The 23,843-nt window shown below is 42.9% G+C and overlaps 2 protein-coding genes across 5 annotated transcripts in view; both read left to right on the top strand.

Moving 5' to 3' along the window:
- The window catches only part of LOC128746585 (FERM and PDZ domain-containing protein 4-like), a 62,026-nt gene extending 54,752 nt beyond the window's left edge, over window positions 1-7,274 (top strand). For all 4 annotated transcript variants that reach the window (XM_053843762.1, XM_053843744.1, XM_053843753.1 and 1 more), the window contains exons 13-16: window positions 32-214; window positions 1,524-1,662; window positions 1,728-2,723; window positions 2,935-7,274. In XM_053843762.1, the coding sequence (XP_053699737.1) occupies window positions 32-214; window positions 1,524-1,662; window positions 1,728-2,723; window positions 2,935-6,200 (4,584 nt within the window). In that variant the 3' untranslated portion in view covers window positions 6,201-7,274. The remainder of the gene's footprint in view (window positions 1-31; window positions 215-1,523; window positions 1,663-1,727; window positions 2,724-2,934) is intronic.
- Window positions 7,275-8,198: 924 nt separating this feature from the next.
- On the top strand, window positions 8,199-11,984 carry LOC128746604 (uncharacterized). Its single transcript, XM_053843775.1, has 6 exons — window positions 8,199-8,494; window positions 8,683-8,781; window positions 10,069-10,196; window positions 10,273-10,431; window positions 10,496-10,722; window positions 11,685-11,984. The coding sequence occupies exons 1-6, from the start codon at window positions 8,428-8,430 to the stop codon at window positions 11,779-11,781; spliced, it is 777 nt and encodes a 258-aa protein (XP_053699750.1). The 5' UTR covers window positions 8,199-8,427; the 3' UTR covers window positions 11,782-11,984.
- Window positions 11,985-23,843: the final 11,859 nt, after the last annotated feature.

The following is a 23,843-nucleotide window of genomic DNA, read 5'->3' as shown; positions in this document are numbered from 1 at the left end:
AATGGTGCGTCTTTTTGGCTTCATGCCGTAGCAAGGGGAAAAACAGACGGATGTGACGCTGCTAGTGGGCCCTCGATACGGCATAAGCCACGTCATTAACGCTCGCACCAACCTTGTGGCTCTTCTGGCTGACTTCAGCCATGTCAACCGGATCGAAATACTGACTGAGGACGAGACAAACGTCCGTTTAGAGCTTCATGTCCTGGATGTCCGGGTAAGGAGAGTTGATACACTGAGAGAAAATACACTGTGTTATATTGGTATTTCTATACAAACCTCTAACATATTGTTGTGGATATTGGATTTCTGGATTAGTTTGACTCTCTTCTGGTTTACAGCAGATACAAAATTACAAACAATGTCTTGTTTTGTTTTGTTTTTTGTTATTTTTAAAGAAATATATACTTATATCAAGGAAAGACTTTATGATGTGTCTGTGCAAATATCTGTTGTAAACTTAAAAAAAAAATGAATTCAGTAAAAGGAGCAACAGTGGTTTTAAAATAAAATCAAACAATCTTCAGACTGCTGTGAGTCATCGCCAGATCAGTGTAAAGTCTGAGACCTATGAATTCTACTGACTTTAAAGGTTCCATCCATAGGAGTCGGTTTTGGAGGGGACAGGGAGACACGTCCTGCAAACTTTTTGCATGGGATAATTTTGCAACCCTGGTTATTTTCAGTAGCATAGAACATTCTGACACACAGTTACGTAGGTCAGCACTTTAGCCGAAAGGCCGAAAGAGATGAAGAAAAGCAGCAAAAGCAATTCGCTTTCGCTATGGTGTGCCAGCTCCTCCTGACCGTTAGCTGTCAAAGAAAGATATTTCTTGTTTATCACAGCTTTCCCTCAAGTCAAGTAGCACAAGTAGCTTGATCTACGGTGGACTGAAGTGGACAAAAAGTAGCACTAAAGAGGGATTCAAGTTAAAGGATATATATTTAGGAAATGAAATAAAAAAAGGGTAGATTTCATTTAAAACATTTAATAAGTTGTTTTCATAGTTTCCGAATCAAAGGCAAAACCCATATTTCATAAGTCAATTTTCCTAATAGTTTTTTCCCCACAAACTTCTCAAAACAAACTGACGCCCTTGATCAGTATCCCCGGACTTCTTGTCATCTGTTATTCATTTGTCTTCAGACACACCGCTCAACCAGTTAGATTTCATTTTTATTTGGCTAACTTAAAAGCGCTTACTACTTTACTTAGTTACTTAGACAGCGGTTACACTTTAGATTGGGGGAACACATTTAGAAATTATTTACTAGGATTTTACGTGGAAATAACTGGTAACTATGGTGTTGTTAGTGAACTTTTGGTGAGGATAGACCATAATCCATGCTAATAACTGCTTTGTCATTCAAAATAACTGGCTGATATGCTATTAATACACAAAAGCTCTAATAAATAAGTCGTTTATTTATGGTGATATATGTACCTAGTCTAAAGCGTAACATGAATTGTTTCACAATGTGAACATATAGTGCACAGATGTTCAATTCTGAATTGATATCTGCAGCCCATCACGCTGATCATGGAATCCAGCGATGCAATGTACTTGGCCTGTCTAACAGCTGGCTACTACCGCCTCCTGGTGGATGCTAGACGGTCTATCTTCAATATGGCCCACTGCAACAGCACTGAAGCGGATGACACTTGTGAGTTCTGAGACTGGAGCTGGAATGGAAACTGCTTTTCTTTAACCAACTGTCACTGCCAACAGGTCAGGATCGTATCTTGGAGTGGCCGTATAGCACATCTTTCGGGGAGGAGGAGGAGCCGTCCTTCAGACAACCAGAGATCTACAGCCAGGATTATCCAGACAACACCCCTGTTGAAAACTGTATTTCATCCTACTCCTACGACCACCCCGATAGCGAGCAAAGGACGCAGAGAAGTCCGTTACCTCCTCCTCTTCCTCCTGCAACCAGGCACAAAGTTCAAGACTCGCCGCGAACTGCCAAAGTCTCATTTATATTTGGGGGAGATCCACCTTTAAAAAAGCCCAAGAATGTGGGCTATGAAAGACTCATGGAGAGTCCAGACAGAGCCCAGCGCAGACCCCACTACTTGCACAACAACTCAGACTATCAAGCACAAGAGAGGATGCCATTTCAGTTCAGTGACTTGACCCATGTCTATAGCAACATCATCATTACTGAGGAAGGTGAGGAGCCTCTCCTTCGAGATCTTTTATATCGTGACACAACAGACGATGCGGAAGACGACGATGACGCTTCCTGTGAAGAAGACTCAGTCGGGACCCCCTTATGCAACGAACGTGCAGGAAGAGACAGGAACTGCAATAACCAGGGAAGCGGCTCAGCCGCAGCTGCAGGAAAAGCTACTTTCATTTCATTTTCGGGGTCTACCGATGACATCATTGATCTGACATCTCTGCCTCCCCCCGAGGGTGACAACAGCATCGATGAAGATGAGGATGACACACTGCTGCAGTCCTTGAATCTCGCGATTGCTGCCCCGCCACCTGGCTTCCGAGACAGTTCGGATGAGGACGCAACGCCGGAGGGCAGACCACTGAGCACATGTGACAATGATGACCTACCAGTATCCTTAATTGATGCCGTCCCCACACACGAGGAAGGTAGTAAAGCTGGCGACAGGCTGGAGAATGCAGTTATGAACACTTTACAGAGACTTGAGGATCTGTCAATCTCAGAGCGTAGACCTCCTCCTCCTCCACCCACCAACAATCCAGGTTAGTGAGATGCTAAATCACGTCATTAACATGTCATATTCCTGCTATAATACTAGACATTTTATAGTTGACAGTCCAATTTAAGTCAGGAAAAATGAAGCGTAATGCCTTTTAACGAAGAGTCAAAACAAAAAGCTTATAGCCATGTAGTTAGATTCCTCATTCTCTAATTTTGGAATGGCATCATTTATATCTAACTTCTGTCTTCCAGGTGGAAACACATCACAAGGCCTTAGTCCGCAATCTTCTTCAGATTCCGGCAATGAGACAAATTCCTCTGAAATCACAGAAATGTGTGACGTAGCCGGATCTCACAGGCACAGTGAGAGCCACATGCGGCTGCTAGTTGCTACAAGGGAAGGATACCAACCTTTGCTGGAAGAGAAAACAGAGTTTCCGGTTTCCCCGTGTACAGGGGGAACTATTCCGAAGAAGCCCCGCAGTTCATCAAAGTATCTCCAGCCCCCAGTGGTTCCACCGCGACGAAGCCCCCATTTTGAAACGTCATCATTAGGCCAAGATCTACTAACCGTTGGGCCTCAAATGAACCACGCCTCCACTCTACAGCGTCCAAGTTCTACGACACCAGGTGGCAAACATCACAGGAAATCTGCAGATTCTAGCGGAAAGTACAACACATTCAGCACCAGGGAGGGGTATTGTGGCGAGAGAAGCAGTCATCTAGAATTGAATCAGAGCGCTACCTTCAGTGAGAGAGGCCAACTCCAAAGACGACAGAATTCTCTAACAACGGACAATTCTCTCACCGAGGGCCTTGGAACAAATAGCCTCACGCATCATAGAATACCGCGCCCGATTTCGTCTCACACTGACCGTTTGGCAGGCAGCGTGGACATTGAAAATGGGGCGGCTCCCTCTGTTGAGCATGATGAACATCTTGTTGTAGCGTCGTTGCTCTCACCAACCAAGAAATCAAGAGCCGGCGTTGGCGACCAGGGAACTGACATACAAAATGATCATCCAACCATTTCACGCCAGCAGAGCGTAGCCCGACTGTGTGAGTACCACCTGGCCAAGCGTATTTCGAATTTGCAAAACGAAACCCAAAGTTCCCTTCAAGGTTCTTTGTGCTCATCACTGGATGCTGGCGGTAGCACAAATAGTAGCGTGTGTGTAACCCCGACAGACTCGCCACTCGGCCCAGGCACTGTTGAATCCAAACAACAGCACCTTCAGAGACACCCGCTCTCTAGTTCGTCCTCTTCATTACTCAGAGTGCTAAACCATGAGGATATGAAGCCAGGGATGGCCCACGGTATTCCTGGCCTAGGCACACATGGGAAGGATCTTCATCCACATGCAGACCCAGCCCTGCTTCGGAAAATGCTGCCAAACATACACCCACCAGCTGCAGGAGCAGCTATGCCTTCAAAACACAAAGAGACCACAGGTACTGGAAGCAAAAGGTCCCTCAATGAACTGCATGCTAAACAAAATTCCTGTTCAAAGGGCCTGAGCCATAAAGAAGGCAGTGAGGCCTACAGACAGTTGATAAACTATCTGACAGTCAGTCAAATGCATCAGGGAGGGAAGCTCCACAGCGCAGGTATGGGTAACGCCGTGAAAAAGGACACCCGCCGATACATCACCAGTAATCCTCAGTTGGTAGAGATGGTTAGGAATAGAGGGAATGCTCGCTGCCCTTGTATGCCCTCCTCATTATCCTCTCCTTTTTTAAGCCCGAGTGTAGTCAACGCAAACCGAAACCCACGACCGTACTACTCCGCCACACTTCCTGCTAAACTCAAACGAAGTCCTGAAACGCATGCTCAGAGACCCAGTGATTGTCTGGATGTGAAGCATGCCACATCAGAGAGAAGGAGCTCTTTCTCTGGACTTGAATGCGAACTAGAGAGAAGTGGTATGGACCCTGACCATTTCCTCTCAATTTGCAAGAGGGAAGGGTACATTGGCAGCAATCGTGACGGTACTCCCAGTCGCCTTCCACCCCGCTCAAAAAGTCAGCCAGGCGGAAGCCCAGAGGACTGGTTTAGATCAGACTCGCAAGTGAAACAGTCAGTTCGCCAGTCGCCTCATTGTCACCCTAATGATAATCTTTGTTTTTCTCCTGCCTCCAGTATGAGTGGTACACGAAGCGATCCCATCAGCCTCTCACTGGGACGAGGGGACCACCCCTCAGCTTTTTCCAAGCAGACTTCTACTACCAGTAGAACAAGCATTGCCTCCCCGACCCCTATCACCCCGCCACCTCCTCCACAGTCTCCCCCACCTCTTTCGTCCTTACCACAGCATGTTAGCACAAGCTACAACAGTTTAGGATGTTCACAAGACTTCTTGCATCCGATCCAGCCGCGTCAAAATCATAACCACATCCATGCGGCGACGCCAACCCCAACACAAACTGAGCCCTTGTGTAACAGCCTCCAAAGGGGTCGTGAGCTGAAACGTAGCTGCAGCAATGTTACCGCCAGTTCCTGTAGCGTAGATGTACTGTTTGAAAAGCCATCTCGTAGTCGCAGCCAGCAGCCTCTGTCACCCTCACACCCAGCCCAGGCAGACAGCAAAGTGCAGCGGCGGCCGGCACGAAAGCGGCTTTCTAAGAGCTACTCTCAAGGCTCGGTGTCCTCCCACACCACTTGCTGGCCCTCAGGCAGCAGGGTTGACAGTAGAAGAGCGTCCGTCGCATTTCCTTTGCACAAAGACCACAAACAAATAAAGAGCTCTCAGAAATTCGATGCAAGCCCATGGAGATGCAATGGTCCTTTTAGCTACTGTTTCTTTAAACGGAAAAGTGAAGGGGAAGAGGACGACGTTGAGTGGGAGAAACCCAGACGAAGCCGCTTATCGAACGAGATTGACAATGACTGTCCTGCAGCTTTGGCTATTTTCCCCTGTGGTTCAACGCTGGATGCAGCTGGGGAGCAGCTCTACGGAGAAGTCCTCAACAACATGAGCTTCAGTGACCGGCTTGCAAGAGTCAATGCACTCAAGGATCGCATGTACAGCTACCCTTCTGGTTTCACCGACGTCCGTCGTGACGCTAGTGAGCTCATCGCTCTTGTCCGGTCTAGTGTGGGTCGCTGTGATCGAGGAGCCCAGATGCCAATCCAAGACGTCTCCCAGTACAAGCAGCTTCTTTCTGTCGAGTCAAAAGAATTGGGGCGAGCTTGTCGCAGAATGTCGCAAGCGCACAGCAGTCCGGAAGAGATGCTGCTGGCTGTAACATGCAGCTTTCAGGTGCTATGTTGTCTCTGCGAAGCTTGTATGTGTTTGGTGAAGGGCCTCGGTACTTCAGCCTCACATCAACAAAGAGAGGTTGTGGCTAAGGTGGATGAGGTTGTTATGAACTACATATGTTTACTTAAAGCCGCGGAGGCTGCCACAGTGGGAGCACCAGGGGAGCACAGTGTGAAAGCCCTTGTCCGCCACTCAAGTACAATGTCGGCCATCGCTAACGCACTCACCCGCTCTCTTAAAACGCTGCTCAGTAAGTAGAGGCTTCTACCTTTGCTGTCTTGTGTGGCCTATGCAGTCAGTAGAAGTCTGCCTTTAAGCTTAGTACATTTTGATGACTGGAAAAGTCACAATTTTGAGTTTTAAAAAAGACACAACAGCCTCCATATCAAAAAGTCTGTATTAACGCAAGCAAACAATGTGCAGAGAAGGCATTACTTTAAAGAGGGAGATAGACCTAACAACTAATTTGCCAGAATTCTATTGCTTTTTCTTAGGAGAATATTGAAATGTTTATTATTACAAGCCATAATATTGATCTTTGTAATATAGCTTACATGCATACCTTATTGAGACCCTTTTATCTGTGCATTATGTAACTTATATTTAAAATAATGTTTATAATGTACATAAACACATATTTATTTGATGTAGCAGTTTTAAATAAACATCACAATTACCAATACACAATATAGGGCTTAAAGCTTTGCTTTCATTCAGTTCGATAATGCAGTTTATATGATATATTGTTACAGTCAATTTGTCACTGTAAATTTTGAACTCAAATGGTTATATTGTTATTTTATTTATATAAGAATTATTAATGTCAAAAACAAAGTGAAGGGGAATAAGAAATACAGGGACAATGAAATTGCACTGCATTGATCATTGCCTCATTTTTCACCTAGATCTTTTCAGGAGAGCCTGAGCACTGTTAAACCAAGTTTACCCTCGAGATAAGAAAAGAAGAAAAAAAAATTATATATATATATATCACTATTAATGACTGACGTTCGATTCGATTTATTTTTACATGCTTTTGTCTTTTATTATCTGTCCTTGGGGTCAATCCTGTGCTTGAATGGAGTATTATTCTACACAATATATGGAAAATGCAGTTTTGTCTCATGACAAGATGTAAAACTTCCTTTTTCTTCAATGATCCCATTAAAAAATGGTTTCTCTTTGTCTCTGATTTTGTTCCTTTGATCTTCCTTTGATCTTTTAGTGTTTTGGTGTTGGAAATGAATCAAGGTGGAGTTACAAGAAGAACGGTAAAGTTAGTGATTGAGCCGTAGGGTCGAGGCCCATAGTTGGGCCGTGAGCGCCCCCTTGAGGGCAGCTAAAACTTTCACACATCTGGGCCACAAGACGATCAGTATTAATACATTTGCCACATATGGCAGTAGTGTGTCATTGAATTGGCTTGACAGCTGCAAATTTGTGATAGATGCCAGTTCTTGAAATGAAAAAGATGATTAAAAAATTAATCGAATTAATCGCATTTTTATGTCATGTCTGCTAAAGGTCTCCTGATAAAGAATTTGAGTTCTAGAATGTTAAAAAATTGTAGTGCATGACAAATCAATGGCATACAGTAAGAAGAGAATATTTGACATCCATTTTTTTATTGGTGAACTGTGCTTCATAAATGAAATCCAAAAGTAAAAGTCAAGCACATCTGCAAACCAGTTAGGCCATGTGCGTTATTCAAAAATGTCAAACAAATACAGCAATACAGTGAAATAAATAAAATAAAGCTTCAGATTCAAAAATGTAAAACAAACAACAATGCAGTTAAATAAATAAAATAAGGCTATTTTCAAAAATTTAATACAATAATAGAGCGATTCAGTTAAATAAATAAAATTCTGAAATAAAATAAGGCTGTCTGAAATAGGAACTTAAGCTCAATATAGCAATTCCAAAATGAATGATAGAAGTATAACTCGCCTCTATGGGTCCTTCAATGGGCCAAAATTCAAATGCGCAAGCAGAGGCTTTAAACATTTCCCATGGAAATGGCACAAAATGCAAGCTATCATTTCACGCACAATGACGTGATAAAACCACGGCTTGGAGGACGCAGGAGTTTTCCCTCACTTCTCATTGTCCCACACGCTCATTTGCATTTTCGGCGCCTCTTCCTCGCTGACGATGACGTTTACCAATCAGACGTTGGGACGCAGTTTCACCACGCCCGCGCGCTCACTGCTGCCGCGCGCGCCTCCCGAGCAGCCAAGCAGCCGCAGACAAAAGTTTCGCTCTCTTCATTCACATCGCAGGGAGGACGCCTCACGTAGCGTAGGTAGATTGTAATTGCAATATATTTACAGAACTGAAGTGCTTGGCTCTTAACACGCGGACGAGTTCACCCAGTCAGGAGCCGTATTTTGGAGGTGAAGCGCACTGGAGGGGCTTTAAACTTTGGCCAACAATAGCTCCAACCCCTCTCAGCTACGTGGTTTAACCGATTATTTTAGTCGCAATGGCAGCGGTTTGTCAGCCACGACGAGCTCTCGTGGAAATACCGGCCCCTCAGCCAAAGATCGCAGGTATGTCGCTCTTTTTTCATCCTTAAATCGGCTCTCTTTCTTTAGGCGGCCCCCCTTTTCGCGCTCGTTCGAACGCCAACAGAAACGGATAGTTGGGATGTCTACTCTAAAACACGCGAATTATGAACCGTCTGATCTTGAATGGCAAGTTTATTCACTCAGTTTCTGCTTCTTTGAATGATCTGCAGCGCGGATGAGGCGATCCTACCAAGAGATCATAAGTTCCAGAGTGGTCGCGTCGCCCGTGAGAGCAGCCAGACCTGCCAGCACAAGACAGCGACAGTCACGTGAGTGAAACCCACCAAAAGTTTTCTTCAACTTAACATGGTGACTTTGGTCCAGAAAGGTAAACGGTAGCAGTTTGATGTTTGTGTGTATATACACAATACACACACACACACACACATATATATATATATATATATATATATATATATATATATATATATATATATAGTATATAAATATGTTAAGTGGTGAGTAAACGCCTTTCCATTCATTTGCTCATTTGCATATAATGAACCAATAAAATCCTGTGCAGAACAGATCAAGTGGAAAATAAAGGTCTTGTTACTTACACTTTGCTATTCACAGTACTGTATTCTTTCCAACCTGAATTTAGCATTAAACATGAGCTCTATGTAAAATGTTTTCATATGATTTAATGGTAATAAAACCATGCAAGTTATAGCATTACCCCTGTTTTCACATGAACACGCATACTTTGTTATTACCGTTTTCCTGTGTTTACGTAAGGTCCAACTGTGAAAGGTTATATTCTGATTTCCATCACTCATTTCTGTATGAATTTTATTGTGTTTTAATGCAGTAGAATTATAATAAGTTTCCCCCAATTTTTTTTTCTTTGCTCAGAGCTATTAATCGGAATAATTTTTTACATTAAATAAGATTATTATTTCTTGTCCCTCAAGCTAAATGAATAGAAAGTATTGGTTAAAGTAAAAAGTCATGATGATTGCATGATTTAACCTATAATTCAGTTCTGTCAACACTGTCATCTTCCAATTCTTATGATTTATACAGAAAATATTTTTGATAAAATGTGTATCAAATGAAACAAAACATAATCAAATCACTGATATACAGCATTCCCGTAGCTTCTCCTGGTTTTCGAATATGTTACAACAATGATGTTACATTCATTCTTTGCTTCAGTTCGAGTTGACTCGATGGCCCCACACTATATTCACAATATATAATGTTGCCCCTGAGGGAATGAACTGTCCACTCCTGGTGAAGCAACTTTCAGAAAACTGGCCCTACAGAAACAAAAATCTAGATAGAATCCGCATCCACAACTTAATGCATCAGCATATACATTAGTCAGCTGGAAGTAAACAAGACACAGAGCAAGTAGCTATGTTTTTTTTCTTATTTATTTGGGATAGAAAGACACATTTTCACGTCACCTAGTGCAACCTACCAAGTATCCGGGGGTTGGCTCTTTGGCCTTTCTATATTGTTTTCAGGCGGCAGCGCAAGACGTGCTCTGAAAGTTTTTCATTTTGTGATTTCGGTTCTCACTAAATTGCCTTTTTTTTTTTTCTTGATAGTGGATTTGCCAGGTGAAGGGGTGTGGAGCGGGAGGACGGAACCTTGTGAGAGGATGTATGAGCAGCACACTGCCCTCTCCACGCAGCAGCTGATCCAGCTGATTCAATCCCTCATTTCAGTTGAACAGGTATTTTTCATTGTTGCATTTTTGCTGTGTAACGTTATTTATGGGACATTAATCCTCATGAAATCGCTTCATCCAGAGTCAAGAGTCCAGGATAGCATTTGACCTCAAGTATCTTCATGAAGAGTTGCAACTGAAAAAAGCCAACGTGTACCGGTCCATCCCTTACTCTCGTTTTGGCTCAAACCGAGATGCACACTGCTACAGAAAAGCCTATCAGCACCTCGTGGCATTCAAAGTAAGTCGGTCGAGTTTGTTTCCATGGCGTCAGGCAATTCATTCCCCCCCTCTGGTTTCTCCAGGTGTCCTGTTATGAGTGGGGCCAACTTCTTCTCCGGAACAAAGAGTGGGATTGTGTGCTGGAACACGCCCTGGTGGCGTGGCGGTACACCAGCGAGCTTCCACAGTGGGACACGGCAAACCATAATGTTCTGAGGGAACAGTGTTATGACATTTTAGCAGCACACATCCTCACTGCACTGCAGCACTTTCAACCCGAACCGAAGAGAGGACAGGAGTTACTGCGAAGGTAAACACTTGTGGTGTCTTTCTGGCTGCGTACCAGTATTTACCCTGTCACTCCGAATTACTGCCTTGAAAAGTTACTTGGTTTCTATACAGATTACTAGATTTTAAAAGTAACTAAGTTAGATTGCAAGGTACTTTATAAGTTGCGTTCAGCAGCTGCAAACAAAGATTCCCTGGCTTCAACTTTTAAATGAGAACTGGTTTCAGATTTTTCTTTGTGCTTTTGAAGCTGTGTACCAACAACAAACTATTCATTTTGATTTTGCCTTCATATATATCTGCTTAAAAACAGGTCTCATTCTGTACATTTTTTCTCCACAACCTCAGCATGTCAACACACAGTTCCTGCTGTATTTTGAAATATTGTGACATTGAATATGTATGAGGAAAAAAAAACATTGTCTCTATTTAATCGTTTTTCAGAAACATATGCAATGAGCTTGCAGAATTTATTTATTTATAAAAAAAAAACAGGATATGCCTCAGGAGCGTTATATGTATAATTTTTACAAAACATTACTGTCAGATGCCACAGATTTATTGTGTCAGTGCAAGAGAATTCCTATCAAGACACAGGATTCTCAGGGTGTGTCATGTCTCCTGATGGCCACATAGAGGCAGTACCTGCAACTGGTTTTGTTAGGCCCAGTACAGTAGTACAGTATATTTTTCAAGGCTTATTTCTTCATGTCCATGGGCCCTTGAGAGTTAATGTTGCCATCTGCAGCAGACACATACTCATATAGTGTTGTACTGTATCACCAGCTAGTAAATATGTCTCTGTTGTTGTTTGTGTTCATGGCTGAAAAAAGGTTGCAAACCACTGGTGTAGACATTTTAAGTTTTACTAGGTGCTGCGCCACCTGTGCTAACGTGGTCCACTTTCTCCTGCAAGCACACAAATGGTATTCAGCAAAGTCTGCAACAGTTAAACGGAGTGTCTTGATGTCTCTGTGTCCTCAGAATGAAGATGGCTCAGTTCCACAGCCAAACCATCAGGCCATGTTTGGAAGAGCTGCAGAAGATGATGGCGTCTAATGATGAAATGGAAACAAAATAAGCAGGTGTTTGTTTAAAAACACAACTACTTGAATTGACGATTGCAAAAAAAAAAGATATTTGCAACTACCAACTGAAGCTGGGACCACGTAGTTGATGACATAGACTTGCAAATGGTATGAATTGTCATTTTATTTTTTTGGTCTTGTGTCTAATTTCTTTCATGTCTGTCGAATTGCACTAGTGTGTTTTTGCCCTGTGAAACATCTGAAATAGAGTTCTATTTAAATAAACCAACTTGATTTTTTCCCGAGTGTTTTATTTATAGGTGGTGGTCGCAAGGCCTGAACTGGCAACATTTGGATCAAATACCAATTCATAATGATGAAAATAAATGTTTCCACAGAGTCACTCAAAGACTGTGTTTTAGAGTTTACATTGTGTGAGCTGATGTAAAAATCTGCTCATATTTCTCTGTCGCTTTCTGGTACCAATGAGAAATTAAGGCAGAATGAACCTTTTAAAGATGTGCACAATTTAAAATGTACCCCTTTTAGTCTATAACCCTTCTTGTCACGGTGTTAGAATATGCCATGTTTAACACTTGAACCAACTGCCCCAGGAGGGAAACTAAAGATCTGCGTGAGGTCCTCGTAGACCTGACCAATGCCTTCGTGTCAGTGCCTCATGAAGTGCTGTGGTCAACTCTTTGGAGGACTGCCTCACATGGTTCCAACACCTGCTTGCCAATATGCCAATACTTGGAGATCAGGATAATAGCAGGCTGAACAAAGCCATGCAGGGAATTATTGGAGCTTATTGGAGTTGGCTGACCGCCTTCAATAAAGGCATTCAAGGATGACATGACGACTACAACGTTGACCAGACTCTACATCAGACGCCTGTTGGACAAACTCCAGGCAAACATCTGATGCGGATGGAGGTCATTTCTATTGTGCCGAACCAGTTCAGCGACAAGCTATACCAGTGATCCAGGGGCTGTTGCAACAAAGCTGAAGTCAGGTGGGAACCTGTCGGAGACAAATAAACTACACTGCTCCTCCAGGGAATCAGAAGCTACACATAACATAATAATCTAATGTTTTCATTTTGCTCTCTCCAGGTCGGTGGAGAGTTCTTGCCTCAAGTGGCGGAGTTTAAGTATCTCGGGGTCTTGTTCTCGAGTGAGGGAAAAAGGGAGCGTGAGATTGATAGACGGGTTGGTGCAGTTCCCACCCTCACCTATGGTCACGAGCTTTGGGTAGTGACCGAAAGGATGAGATTGCGGCTACAAGCGGCTGAGATGAGTTTCCTCCGCAGGGTGGCTGGGTGCACCCTTAGAGATAGGGTGAGGAGTTTGGTCATCCGGGAGGAGCTCGGGGTGGAGCCGCTGCTCCTCCACATCGAGAGGAAGCAGCTGAGGTGGCTCGGGCATCTGATCCGGATGCCCCCTGGACGCCTCCCTGGGGAGGTGTTCCGGGCATGTCCTACCGGGAGGAGACCCCGGGGAAGACCCAGGACTCGCTGGAGAGATTATGTCTCCGGTCTGGCCTGGGAACGCCTCAGGATCCCCCGGGAAGAGCTGGAGGAGGTTTGTGCGGACCGGGAAGTTTGGGCTTCCCTGCTCCGAATGCTGCCTCCGCGACCCGACCCCGGATAAGCGGCAGAAGAAGGTGAAGGTGAAGGTGAAGGTGTTTTCATTTTGGACTACCAATAACCTGGGATGGAAAGAAGCAGCAGCAGCTCCATTTCTTTCCATATTGTTTTGCAAGAATGAATTGGTTTGAGGAAGAAAACATAGTCTTATCATAGATTAATAATAAATAAAGCCCGAAAACCATTGAAACTATTCTTGACTCAACTTGAGGAGTTCATCCTTTCACCATAAGATGGCGCTATATCCCATCACATCTCCACCCATCGATGGAAGAGCGTGGTCTGTGAACGGCTGTTGCCATGGCACTGCAGAGGGAAAGATGAATATTTATAAAACACGATTTAGGTTACGAGATAATGAACCACGTCTCCTTTATTCTCTCATTCTCGAGGAAAACCTCCACCTTCAACAATCACCCATCCAATCGTCTTAAATATCGCCTGATTCAGAGGCAATGAAGACGCTCGTATTCCTCCTGAACAGTTCACTAACCACAATTATTATTATTATTATTATTTAGTTTTTTAAGTAGACTTGTGTCCCACGAAGTGGTGTGAACAACACAACCCTCAGACACAGTTACACATGTCTTCAAACTCATGCGGATGGAGAGTGGCCCTCAGGTGCTCATGAAAAAATATAATCCGTAATATGTTCAGAATTAATGACTGTAAGACAGGCCTTTAAATCAGCTTCTGTTTGACGGATCAGGCGACTCTAATCTTCCCATTATATTTAGCTCATTGAAGTAAAATGTTGAATCGTCCATGTTGATTCATGCACATAGACACAGAAAAACAAAGAGCAGGTGTTTACTTGAGTTCATTCATGCGCAACCACCTCATAAAATTATCACATTTTTATTTATTTATTTATCTTTTTTGCTTGTTTTAATAGGATGTAGAAAATCATTTTGTGTGTGGCCCATTTCTGAGAAATGGCATATGTGGTTTTACGGTGTTTCACACCTGCAAACCGGTGTGTGCGAGGAGCCTGATGGATGGGACACGTATAACGGCAGGTCGAGGACATATGGGGACAGAGGCCACCGTCTGATCCCGTTCGGAGACCCGTACTGGGGTCATGTGTCATTAACACTGTCTGGTAAACTCAGCCACATCCAAACAGCAGGGACCACAATCCTGTTTTCATGGCTGAGTGGAAAGCGCTTTTGGACAGCGCCTGCCTATTATACCTGCCGCTAAAAATACCACCTACTTGTTACTGCGCAGCTAGAGGCATCTCTACAATAGAATCTTTCCAAATCATTTCTCTCCAAACGTCTCCGCTGAGCACCTCATTTAGTATTAGTATAAGTAAGTATAGGCAGATCCACTGTTATTGAACGTGAGAGGGAGAGGATTCCAGGTCAGCAATGAAAGCTGCTTTATAGCGCTTTGCCAATGAAACGCTTCTCTTGGCTCTGACAGAATGTGACAGGGCTCTCTGGTCCATTCTATGTTAGTGTGTCACTTTCTTTTTGGGGCATTTACAGCAGAGAGGAGAACAACATGCCAACCAGAGTATGTATTTACCCTGTAGGCTATATCCTGGAATTCTTCATGTATATATTAACCTGAGATTTTGACCCCAACCCCCCCGGTCCTCACAGAAGCACACACACCAGTGGGGTACAAAGTGAACACATTTTTAAATCAACTCACTCTAATGGAGTAACTATCCTAGATTATTAAATAGCACTGCAGAATAAAAAACAAACTTGGAGGTGTGGCTACTGATCCGCTGGTGGAATGTGTCCGAGGATCATGACGTCACATTCATAAGCTATGAATGGGTTTCTTTAAAAAAAAAAAAAAAAGTTTTATTGAACCAGAGAAACAGTGTTCATCATCAGGTTATTAGCAAATAATATTTCGCATAAGATTTCACACAATATTTTGGCAACATATTGTGACTGGCAGATGGCTGACAGGTACGGGTACAGGTTCGCATCAAAACCAGATTCACCTCAAAAGATATTTGTACTCATTTACCAGCAAAAATGTGGATCAGGAATGAAGTTTTGACCCTTATGGTCCTTCCACTTCCCGGTTGGATGAACGTGTTGTGATGACATGCACCTGTTTATTGTTTGGTAGAACTGATTCTAAAAACGTTCTGTGTGTGGCTGAACTCGTATTTAAAAACCAGATCGCAGTCATCATCCAATAGGACACATTCCACGTGTACCCATAGCGCCACCACCGGTAAAAGAATCTAATTACAAACTGTTGTGAAACCAACCCATCCTCACTCCCATGGCATAATGTAATGACGTTGAAAAGTGGACTTTTGTCTACTATACTGACGAAAAAGGCAGCGTTGAATGTTACGCATAGGTGTTTCAATGGACTAAAAGAATGTTTTCCTTCCTTAGCATTCAAGGCTGGGCAGTGTGGATCGTGCGTTTCACCGCGTGGAGCATCATGTGCGGGCTCATGGCACAGCATACGTGGGCAAGAGGAAAAAAAAAGGGGTGGGAGATCACATGCTGCAGAGCACAAACAGCGCCACACACAGGGGAATGCGCAAGACGACAGTGCACGTGGCGTGCTGCTCGCGGGGAGACTTGCTGAAGCCCTCTTCACTGAATTTCACTGGATGTCAGTTGCTTTTCATAACCCCTTACGTGGCTCTCCGTCTTAGTGACGGTACTGAAAGTCACTGTGACAAAAACGCGTGGCCATTCCATGGGCTTTAAATGGCAATTTGACACATAGTGAAACGTAGAATAAATGGTGCACCAACCCACCATGGCTTACCATTCACGGGTCACACTGCCAATGCGTCAACATGCAACACTGAAGGCTGCCTTTTCATGTCAGTATATGATGCAACAGGCAACTTTCCCAATGTCAGTATATGACGCCATGGGAGTGAGGATGGGTTGGTGAAACTGGGTGTCCTGACCTGCCTCACTACCCACGTGCCAGCACTCAGAAATGACATAGGGCAAGGAAATATACGCACTGCAACCTTCCCAGAACTTATTAGAATTCTTTCCTTTTCTCCTCACCAAGACCTTAAAAGGTGTGTATTCTGTGTTCCACCATGTACGTAAATTCCTTAGAAGCCCTCACCCCCTCACAGATGGCCACTTAACACATCGCTGACAACCGCGAGCAGCTGGCGATTCACAAGACCTGACTGGCTATATGCTAATCTCGCCTCGCCATACACCTTTTTTCTTGAATCATCCTCAAAGCAGGCTTAAATAATAATAAAAAAAAAAGAGCTGTGAAATCGTGACGGCAGTGACGCCACGCTGAACCACTAAACTAACTTAACTTTCTATGAGGTCGCCCTCTGTCGAAGAAACCCAATCTTTCAGCTGATATTAAAAACTTGATTCATGGCAGGTGATTTTTCTTTTAAAGCATTTTTTTTTTTTTTGCTCCACCGAAATTTATAATCGCCATATTTGCCCTGTCAAGCGGGCTTATCCTCTCTGTGCATTTTCGAGTTCCACTGGTGATAAAACAGATTGAATCGCCTTGACAAGTTAAAAATGAGAAGGCAATTGTGGCTGACACCCCAGAGACAGTCACTCTTCCTCTATATCCTTATTTGCCTCTTCCTCACAGGGTTGTTTGCTCGCTCACTCTGCTATTGCCTCACTTGTTGTCAAGATGATTTTGCTGTGCAAAATATGGCCACATTCCTGAGGGTTTTTGCAAGTGTTAAGTGACATGACTGTGATGAGTCATGAAAATAAAGACAACTCAAGCTTTCTATTTTCCCTGTACCACCATCACGACGCAGTTGACCGGTTATATTTCGATTTTACACTCACATGCCTCGTACAGGGGTGAGGTGAACAGGGGTAAATTTCCTCATTGGCCACATTCTTTCCTGTGACAAACATGGGGGTCCTTCAAGGCAAAAGAACTGTGACTGTAGGAATCATCATTTGTTATTTCATTGGATGGAAAGATACTCAATAAAAGCAATAAATAAACTGAAGATCTGGGTATGATTTTTAAATGGCACTATATTAAAAGGAATTTTCTCCAATATCTGTTATTCATGAAATTTGACGGACAATCAAGCAGAAACAAAAAATACTCAAAAAAAAAAGGAAAAAAAAGAAAGGAAACAGAACAGGAACACATTAAAAAATGAGTAAATAATAAGTTATATACATATTTAGAATTCAAATCATCATTGTACCTGGGGCACATGTGGCCCAATTCTGTGTGAATGAAAAGCCAACAAAAATATTTAAAGTTTTAACCTCAGTTTAATCACACTCAGGCAGAGTTAACTCACGATTAATGGCAAATTAATCACACATTCTGCACCTGGTCTACATGTATCCGAAAGGAAGAGCGGGCAATGATGCTTACCTCATGCAAACATTTCTTTACAATAACTCAACACAACAGATAGAGAGTGATAACAATGCACTGAAAAGGCTCCAAAATATGCTAAAAGCATAAGAATGAATCAATGAACAGCAACGTAAATGTAATGAAAAAGTATCTTAAGAAGGTTCAGCAGAGGAAAACAAGCAATATGTTTGGGTAAACAGTGTGACTTCTTGATCTTTGACCGGTGAGCATTGACGCTTTCTTGTAGGTGATAGCTTCTCTGCGCCAATAGGTTTGATAGGTTGGTATCATTGCTTGTGTTTTGTTTGAGAACTATGGGCAGTTGCAGTCTGTTTCAAAACCTGTTTGGGTCAAACTCTCGGGGTAAAGTAATCCTGCAAAGCAGTAGCTGAAGAGCTTTTTAAAGCTCAGGAGAGGCTTTATCTCCAGTGACATCACAATGGCTCGTGCCATTGTTAGTGAGAATCCCATCAACTACGAAAGTGCATTGGAATAACACGTAAACATGAACAAAAACATAATAATAATAATAATAATAACAATAATAATAATAATAATAACAATAACAATAACAACAATAATAATAATAATAGTAATAGTAATAAACAATGAATAGAAATAAATAGTAATAACAGAAGTAACTAATAAATAAATAACCCACAAACAACAAGGGAAAGGAAAAGATTAAACCATGTCAAAGTTGAATCATAGATTAAATTAGAGTCCATTTTGTTTCATTTTTATTATTTACACTGTATTAGTCACACAGTGGGAAAATTCTTCAGTGTTTATTTTCAACCCAGAACGAAGAAATGGCTGACAAAAAGGACAATAGGAGCAAAGTAATGGAAGAGAGCAGAAGTCAGCCGGATGTTGTCTAAGCATCAGTTTATTACTCTATCACTCATGAACAGCAGAAAATGATCCCATGCTCCATAAATGCATGTGCGACATGAAGAATGGGTATGAATTAATGTTAAGACCTGTCTGAGAAACAAAGAGGTTGTTTATACATCAATGATGATCATTAACTATAATTATATATAATTACAACCCACAATTTAAACCAATGTTAATTACACTGCCTTTCCTTTGAGCATCAGAATTATTCTCAACAACTTTACCTCTGCTTGATTTACATACCTGCGAATCGAAGACGGCAGGTGACATGGTTATTAGATTAGATTAGATTAGGTACAGACAAATTGTACCAATGCATCTCCTGTGATTTGTGACATAGTTAAATTCACTTGCATTTTAAATTCATGTGAGCAAGACACATTAGAACTGAATTGTTTTACAACGGTCAGAGATATATTTCAATGTATTCCTGATAAAACCTGGTATATTTCATCTGAATTACATGAGAAACTGAATGGATGTTCCCACACAGAAGTGATTTAGCGTTGCATATTGTAACTGGCTGTTTGTGTGACGTTTTGTTTCCCCCTACAATCTGACATGTTTCTTAAAAATCACAACAACCTTTTCCAAAATGATGGTCGCAGAATCCAAACCGATGGAGCTGAGCCAATGTCCAGACCTCGGCTTTAACAGGACCACAGCCATGGCGTCCTGCCGTCAGAGTCACAGATGGAGAGCGATGCCCACAGGAGAAGGATAAACTGTCTGATAAGTGAACGGTCAGGTGCAGGACTCCTGTTGGCAGACTGACTCTCAGGAGGGGGGCGGGGTGAGAGTCAAGAAGACGGGAATAGAAAAGGAAAACGAGTCAAGAGGGAGCAGAGAACAGATGAATATCCATCTGTGTTGAGAGGGAGTGTGGGAAAAATGACAGGGCGCTGGAACAAACCAAGTGGCCACTGTTGCGTGCCGCACTTGCTCCTTTAAAAGATCGCATACATTTGAGGGTAAGCTTTTCAGTGACGACAGATGCAGACGCCAAGGTGTCTCTACTTTGAGGACTATAGTGTTGATTTGTTTTCTGTTTGAATATGAATCGAGTACTACTCATTGATGGCCAAAAAAAAAGTTTTTCAGTTCCTTTCAGATATCTTTTTCTTTTTTTTTGCAAGAGGGAAAAAAAGGGAAACAATTGTTTGTCTGACCCAGACAAATCCAGACTTATATTATCTATTTATTTTTTACCAGTCTATTGTGCATAATATGCATTTCCATATTTGCATTGGACTTGGTTACATGAGTAAAGTCATTATAATTACCCAACAATTTAATCGTCAAAAACTACTCCTTCCACTGTATAAACAGCATTTTTTTTTGAAAAATAAAATGTAAAACAAAAAAAGAAATAATGAATTACATCACATTCTGTGGGAACTTGCCTTCTTGGGATCCTGACCCCTGAAAGGGTTTGAGTGACATCTGCAATCTGAGATATATGAGCATTGATATAGTCAGAAGCATCTTTGTTTCTCTAGCAAAATACACCAACTGACCAGGAAAGGACTTGGAACATGACACTGAGCGACGCTCATAAAGTGGAAAGGTGTTCTGAAGCAAAATACTTTTTTTTTCTCTTGTTCTAATTCCTCAGAAGATGCAACAATATGCCCAACTGACAAAGACAAAAGTCAACAGTGTGCCAGGTGTAATGTGGATTTTTGCCTCAGCAGTAACTGCAGCAACACAATAACAAGTCCTGTGTTTGATCATTGCCTGGTACCTTCCTCTTTATCTCCTTATGCCTGCGTGGGATTTTTCTCACTGAGCCAAGCTTTAAGAAACAAGTAAGTCCCGACATTAACTCTTTGGGTTTGGGTATTGTACCTTTTATTGGCCGCAGCATGTAGCTTTTTCGCTTGTGCTCCATGTGTGCCAGGAGACGGACCGTTGTCCTTCCGAGGATGTTGCTCACCTCTCACCCAAATGTAGCCAGGAGATGCTCCCTGCCTGGACTGGTCAGATATTTGCAGAGGATTGTCTTCATTCCTTTGCTGTGTCTGTCATGTCTACTTTGCTGCCTGGATTTTCCAGACCATCCTCGCTCAAAATGTGTCCAGGCGTCTCACAAAAACACAATGAAACGTCCGTCAAGTCATAGCGATACACATTGAAATTGAACAACCATTCCACTTGTGTCTCCAAAGCATGTGAAGTGCTGGCCTCTCAATGGCTTCTATGACCTTCTTGATGGCATTCCTACTGTGTGGCCATCTTGCGACCAGCACACGTCGTCACCTGTGGACTGACTGAGCGCAGAAGTCACGTGTCAGCGTGACACAGCGATCAAGTCTATGGTTATGAGACCTCCTCCATGCTCATGTGTCGCATTTGACTCGACCGTCAATGACTTTTTAGCACTTGCAGCAACAATGAAATTGGACGACTGATAGAAGAAACCAAAGAAGTGTTTGTAAAACTGGTATCTTTTTATGTCCATCAGCCATAGTCAGACCGAAAAAAGAAGAAAAAAAAGCTGTAAAACATGTGATGTTTGTCAGAAGTCTGTTTCTGTGTGCGTCTCTGCTCATGGCCATGCACAGTGAGCACATTTGTGTGTGACAAGGCACCAAGTTTTTCTCGACCATGCAGCCCCGCAGGCTCAGGGTAGCATCTGCAGCCATGTACTTTTCCATATGCCTCGTGCCTGTGTGTCTCACTCAATCATTAATTCAGAGTGATTACGAGTTATCAGACTAGCATCACAGCCTCCTTTCCTTCAGCTCACGTCCTCTTCACTGCACCCTGGTCCGGCTCATTCCTTTTGCCTGGTAGTGAGTGACTCTGGTGACGGACACACACACATGAACACATGCACATGTTAGGTTTTGTGGAGACATTTCATTGACTTTAATGCTTTCCTCAGCCCCTAAACGTAACCATCCAAAACAAATGGCTAAACTTAACCAGGGCCTAAAACAAACGCATATTCAGTTATTAAGTCAGTTATTTTGAGGTTTTAATACTAAAAATGAGGCTTAACAAATACCCGCAAATTGCAAAAGGTCCCCAAAAGGACGCGTGTTTCCAAGAATTGGTCCCCACAAGCAGAGCTATACATGTTGACATATCACCCCCTCACACACAAACACAGCTTTGTTTTGTTATGTTTGTGAGGACGTGAGAGCTGGACTCTCTGGTGACCATGGCAGAGTTGAGGACTCTGGACAAACTGCTGGATATTATGGACAGCACCAGCCACCCTCTGCACACCGTCATCAGCAACCAGAGGAGCCTATTCAGTGAAAGGCTGCTGCTCCCCAAGTGTCGGACCAACAGACTCAAGAACTCTTTTGTACACCATGTCATCGTACTCTACAACTCCTCACTTGGGGGGAGGAAGTAGCAGGGTACGCTACGCTACACTACATAGTAATGGACACTTCAACGTTCAACGTGCAATACCCGTCTCTATGGTGCAATAATCTATTTTAATTTTAACTTTTTATTTTCAATTTTTAGGTTATTAGTGTTATTTTATTTTCTCATTCTGTGTGATGCTCTTCCTGACTGTATGCCCTTTCTTGCCCTATTGCCACTGGAAATGTAAATTTCCTGGAGGGAGTCATCCCAAAGGGATCAATAAAGTCTAGTCTAAGTCTCTAAGTCTGATTGCCATTACCCTTTCCCCTGCCTCTGCCCCTAAACCTAACCATCCAAAACAAATGGCTAACCTGAACCAGGAGTCTGAACCAAACTTAAACTCAATTATAATAAACTACTTGTACTGACGTTTTAACTCTCTAAACCTTGTGAGGACCGGCCAAAATGTCAAGACTCGGTACTCACAAGTATGGCAAAACCTGCCCACTGCAACAGACCGCAACATGCAAAAGAAAGGGGAAAAAGCAACGTATAAAGAGTTTTTGAGCACTGTTGTTCTGGACCATGATCTTTTCTTCTCATATTTTTCCATTCTTATAAAGCCTTTGCCACAGTCTCTGTCTTGATGTCAAAAAACAGGACAAGTCTCCCTTTAAGTGGACGTAGGACGGCTGCGTTGCTCAGAGACTCACACAGGGACAGATGCTCGCCAACGTAGGGGCCTGAGCACACAGCTTGCTCCAGCTGAAGGGCGATCTCCTTAATCACCATGACACCCTGCCGCGCCGTTGTTTTGATGAAACAAACACAGACAGGCACAGCAAACTTGATTAGAATTGTCCTCGTGAGAGAGAGAGGGAGAAAGATTTACAAGACTCCAGCTGCTTCTCTCGCGGCTGATTGTAGATCACAGAAATATATCGTTGCGATTCAGCGGCGTGCATTTCCCTCTCTCTGCTTTAAGTCGAACAGATTGATGCAACCTTGTTGAAATCAAGCGTTTCAGCCTTGTTCGGCGCTGACACAGACGCTTAAACCTTGAAGGCCCTGTGTAAGTAAGCACGATGGACACCGGTAATAATTCAAGCCGCAGGTTAATTGAGTTCATCGCTTGAGAAATAAAACAAACAAACACATGAAACATGTTAAAAGTCTATTTGGATGATTCACCATAAGTTGGAGGACTGAAACTGAGACGATGGGTTCAGCAAAAACCTGAGATACAAAAGTGCATTCAACAATGTGAAAAAAACCTGCCTTGTTTTTTTTGCTTATGCGTCTCACCTTCCAAACTTTTGACATTTTTACATCCACCATAACGTCTCTCACCACCCCTGCAGTCATAACTGTCCACATTATTCAATACATCTTCAACATGGCAGTGTCATGACTGCTAAGCTAAGGTGACCCAAGAACAGATGCCTTTGAACTCAGAGGACTCGGACAAGCGAGGTTAACAGTTAATCACAGGGTTTATTACAATAAACACAAAATAATGCACAGGCAGAAATCTAAAGCGGAAGGTGACGACACCAGAAGCAGAGCGCAGAGAACAAACGTGAACGGAGGGGATAAACCTGAAACAGAAAGCAGGTGTAAGAAATACAAGCCAGAAAACAGCGACAACTAAGAGGCACTCGGATATAACTCTGACGAGGCTAATACAAAACAGAAGACGCTCGGTAGAGGTGAAAACAAACACTCTAACCGAGGAAATAACAGCACACAGGCTGAACTAATGTAGCGAGTAACACTTGAGGAAGCTAACACGGAGCTAATGACAGGGACCAAGCGATAGGAGAGCTAGATAGAGTGAGAAGAGAGACAAGGGTGACAGAACGCAGAACAAAACAGAGAGATAAACAGGGTCACAAGCGAACGGAGCAATCG

The sequence above is a fragment of the Synchiropus splendidus genome, chromosome 1 (assembly GCF_027744825.2).
Source record: "Synchiropus splendidus isolate RoL2022-P1 chromosome 1, RoL_Sspl_1.0, whole genome shotgun sequence".
Lineage (NCBI taxonomy): Eukaryota > Metazoa > Chordata > Actinopteri > Syngnathiformes > Callionymidae > Synchiropus > Synchiropus splendidus.
Note: the sequence above shows the minus strand (reverse complement) of the source record. Positions and strands in the feature narration are given on the sequence as shown.

What these genes read in the sequence shown, in the direction of transcription:
- LOC128746604 (XM_053843775.1), top strand. Translation starts at nt 8,428, where the DNA reads ATGGCAGCGGTTTGTCAGCCACGACGAGCTCTCGTGGAAATACCGGCC. An exon ending in AGCACCTCGTGGCATTCAAA is followed by an intron (nt 10,432 to 10,495) that starts GTAAGTCGGTCG and finishes TGGTTTCTCCAG; the next exon opens with GTGTCCTGTTATGAGTGGGG. An exon ending in GGACAGGAGTTACTGCGAAG is followed by an intron (nt 10,723 to 11,684) that starts GTAAACACTTGT and finishes CTGTGTCCTCAG; the next exon opens with AATGAAGATGGCTCAGTTCC.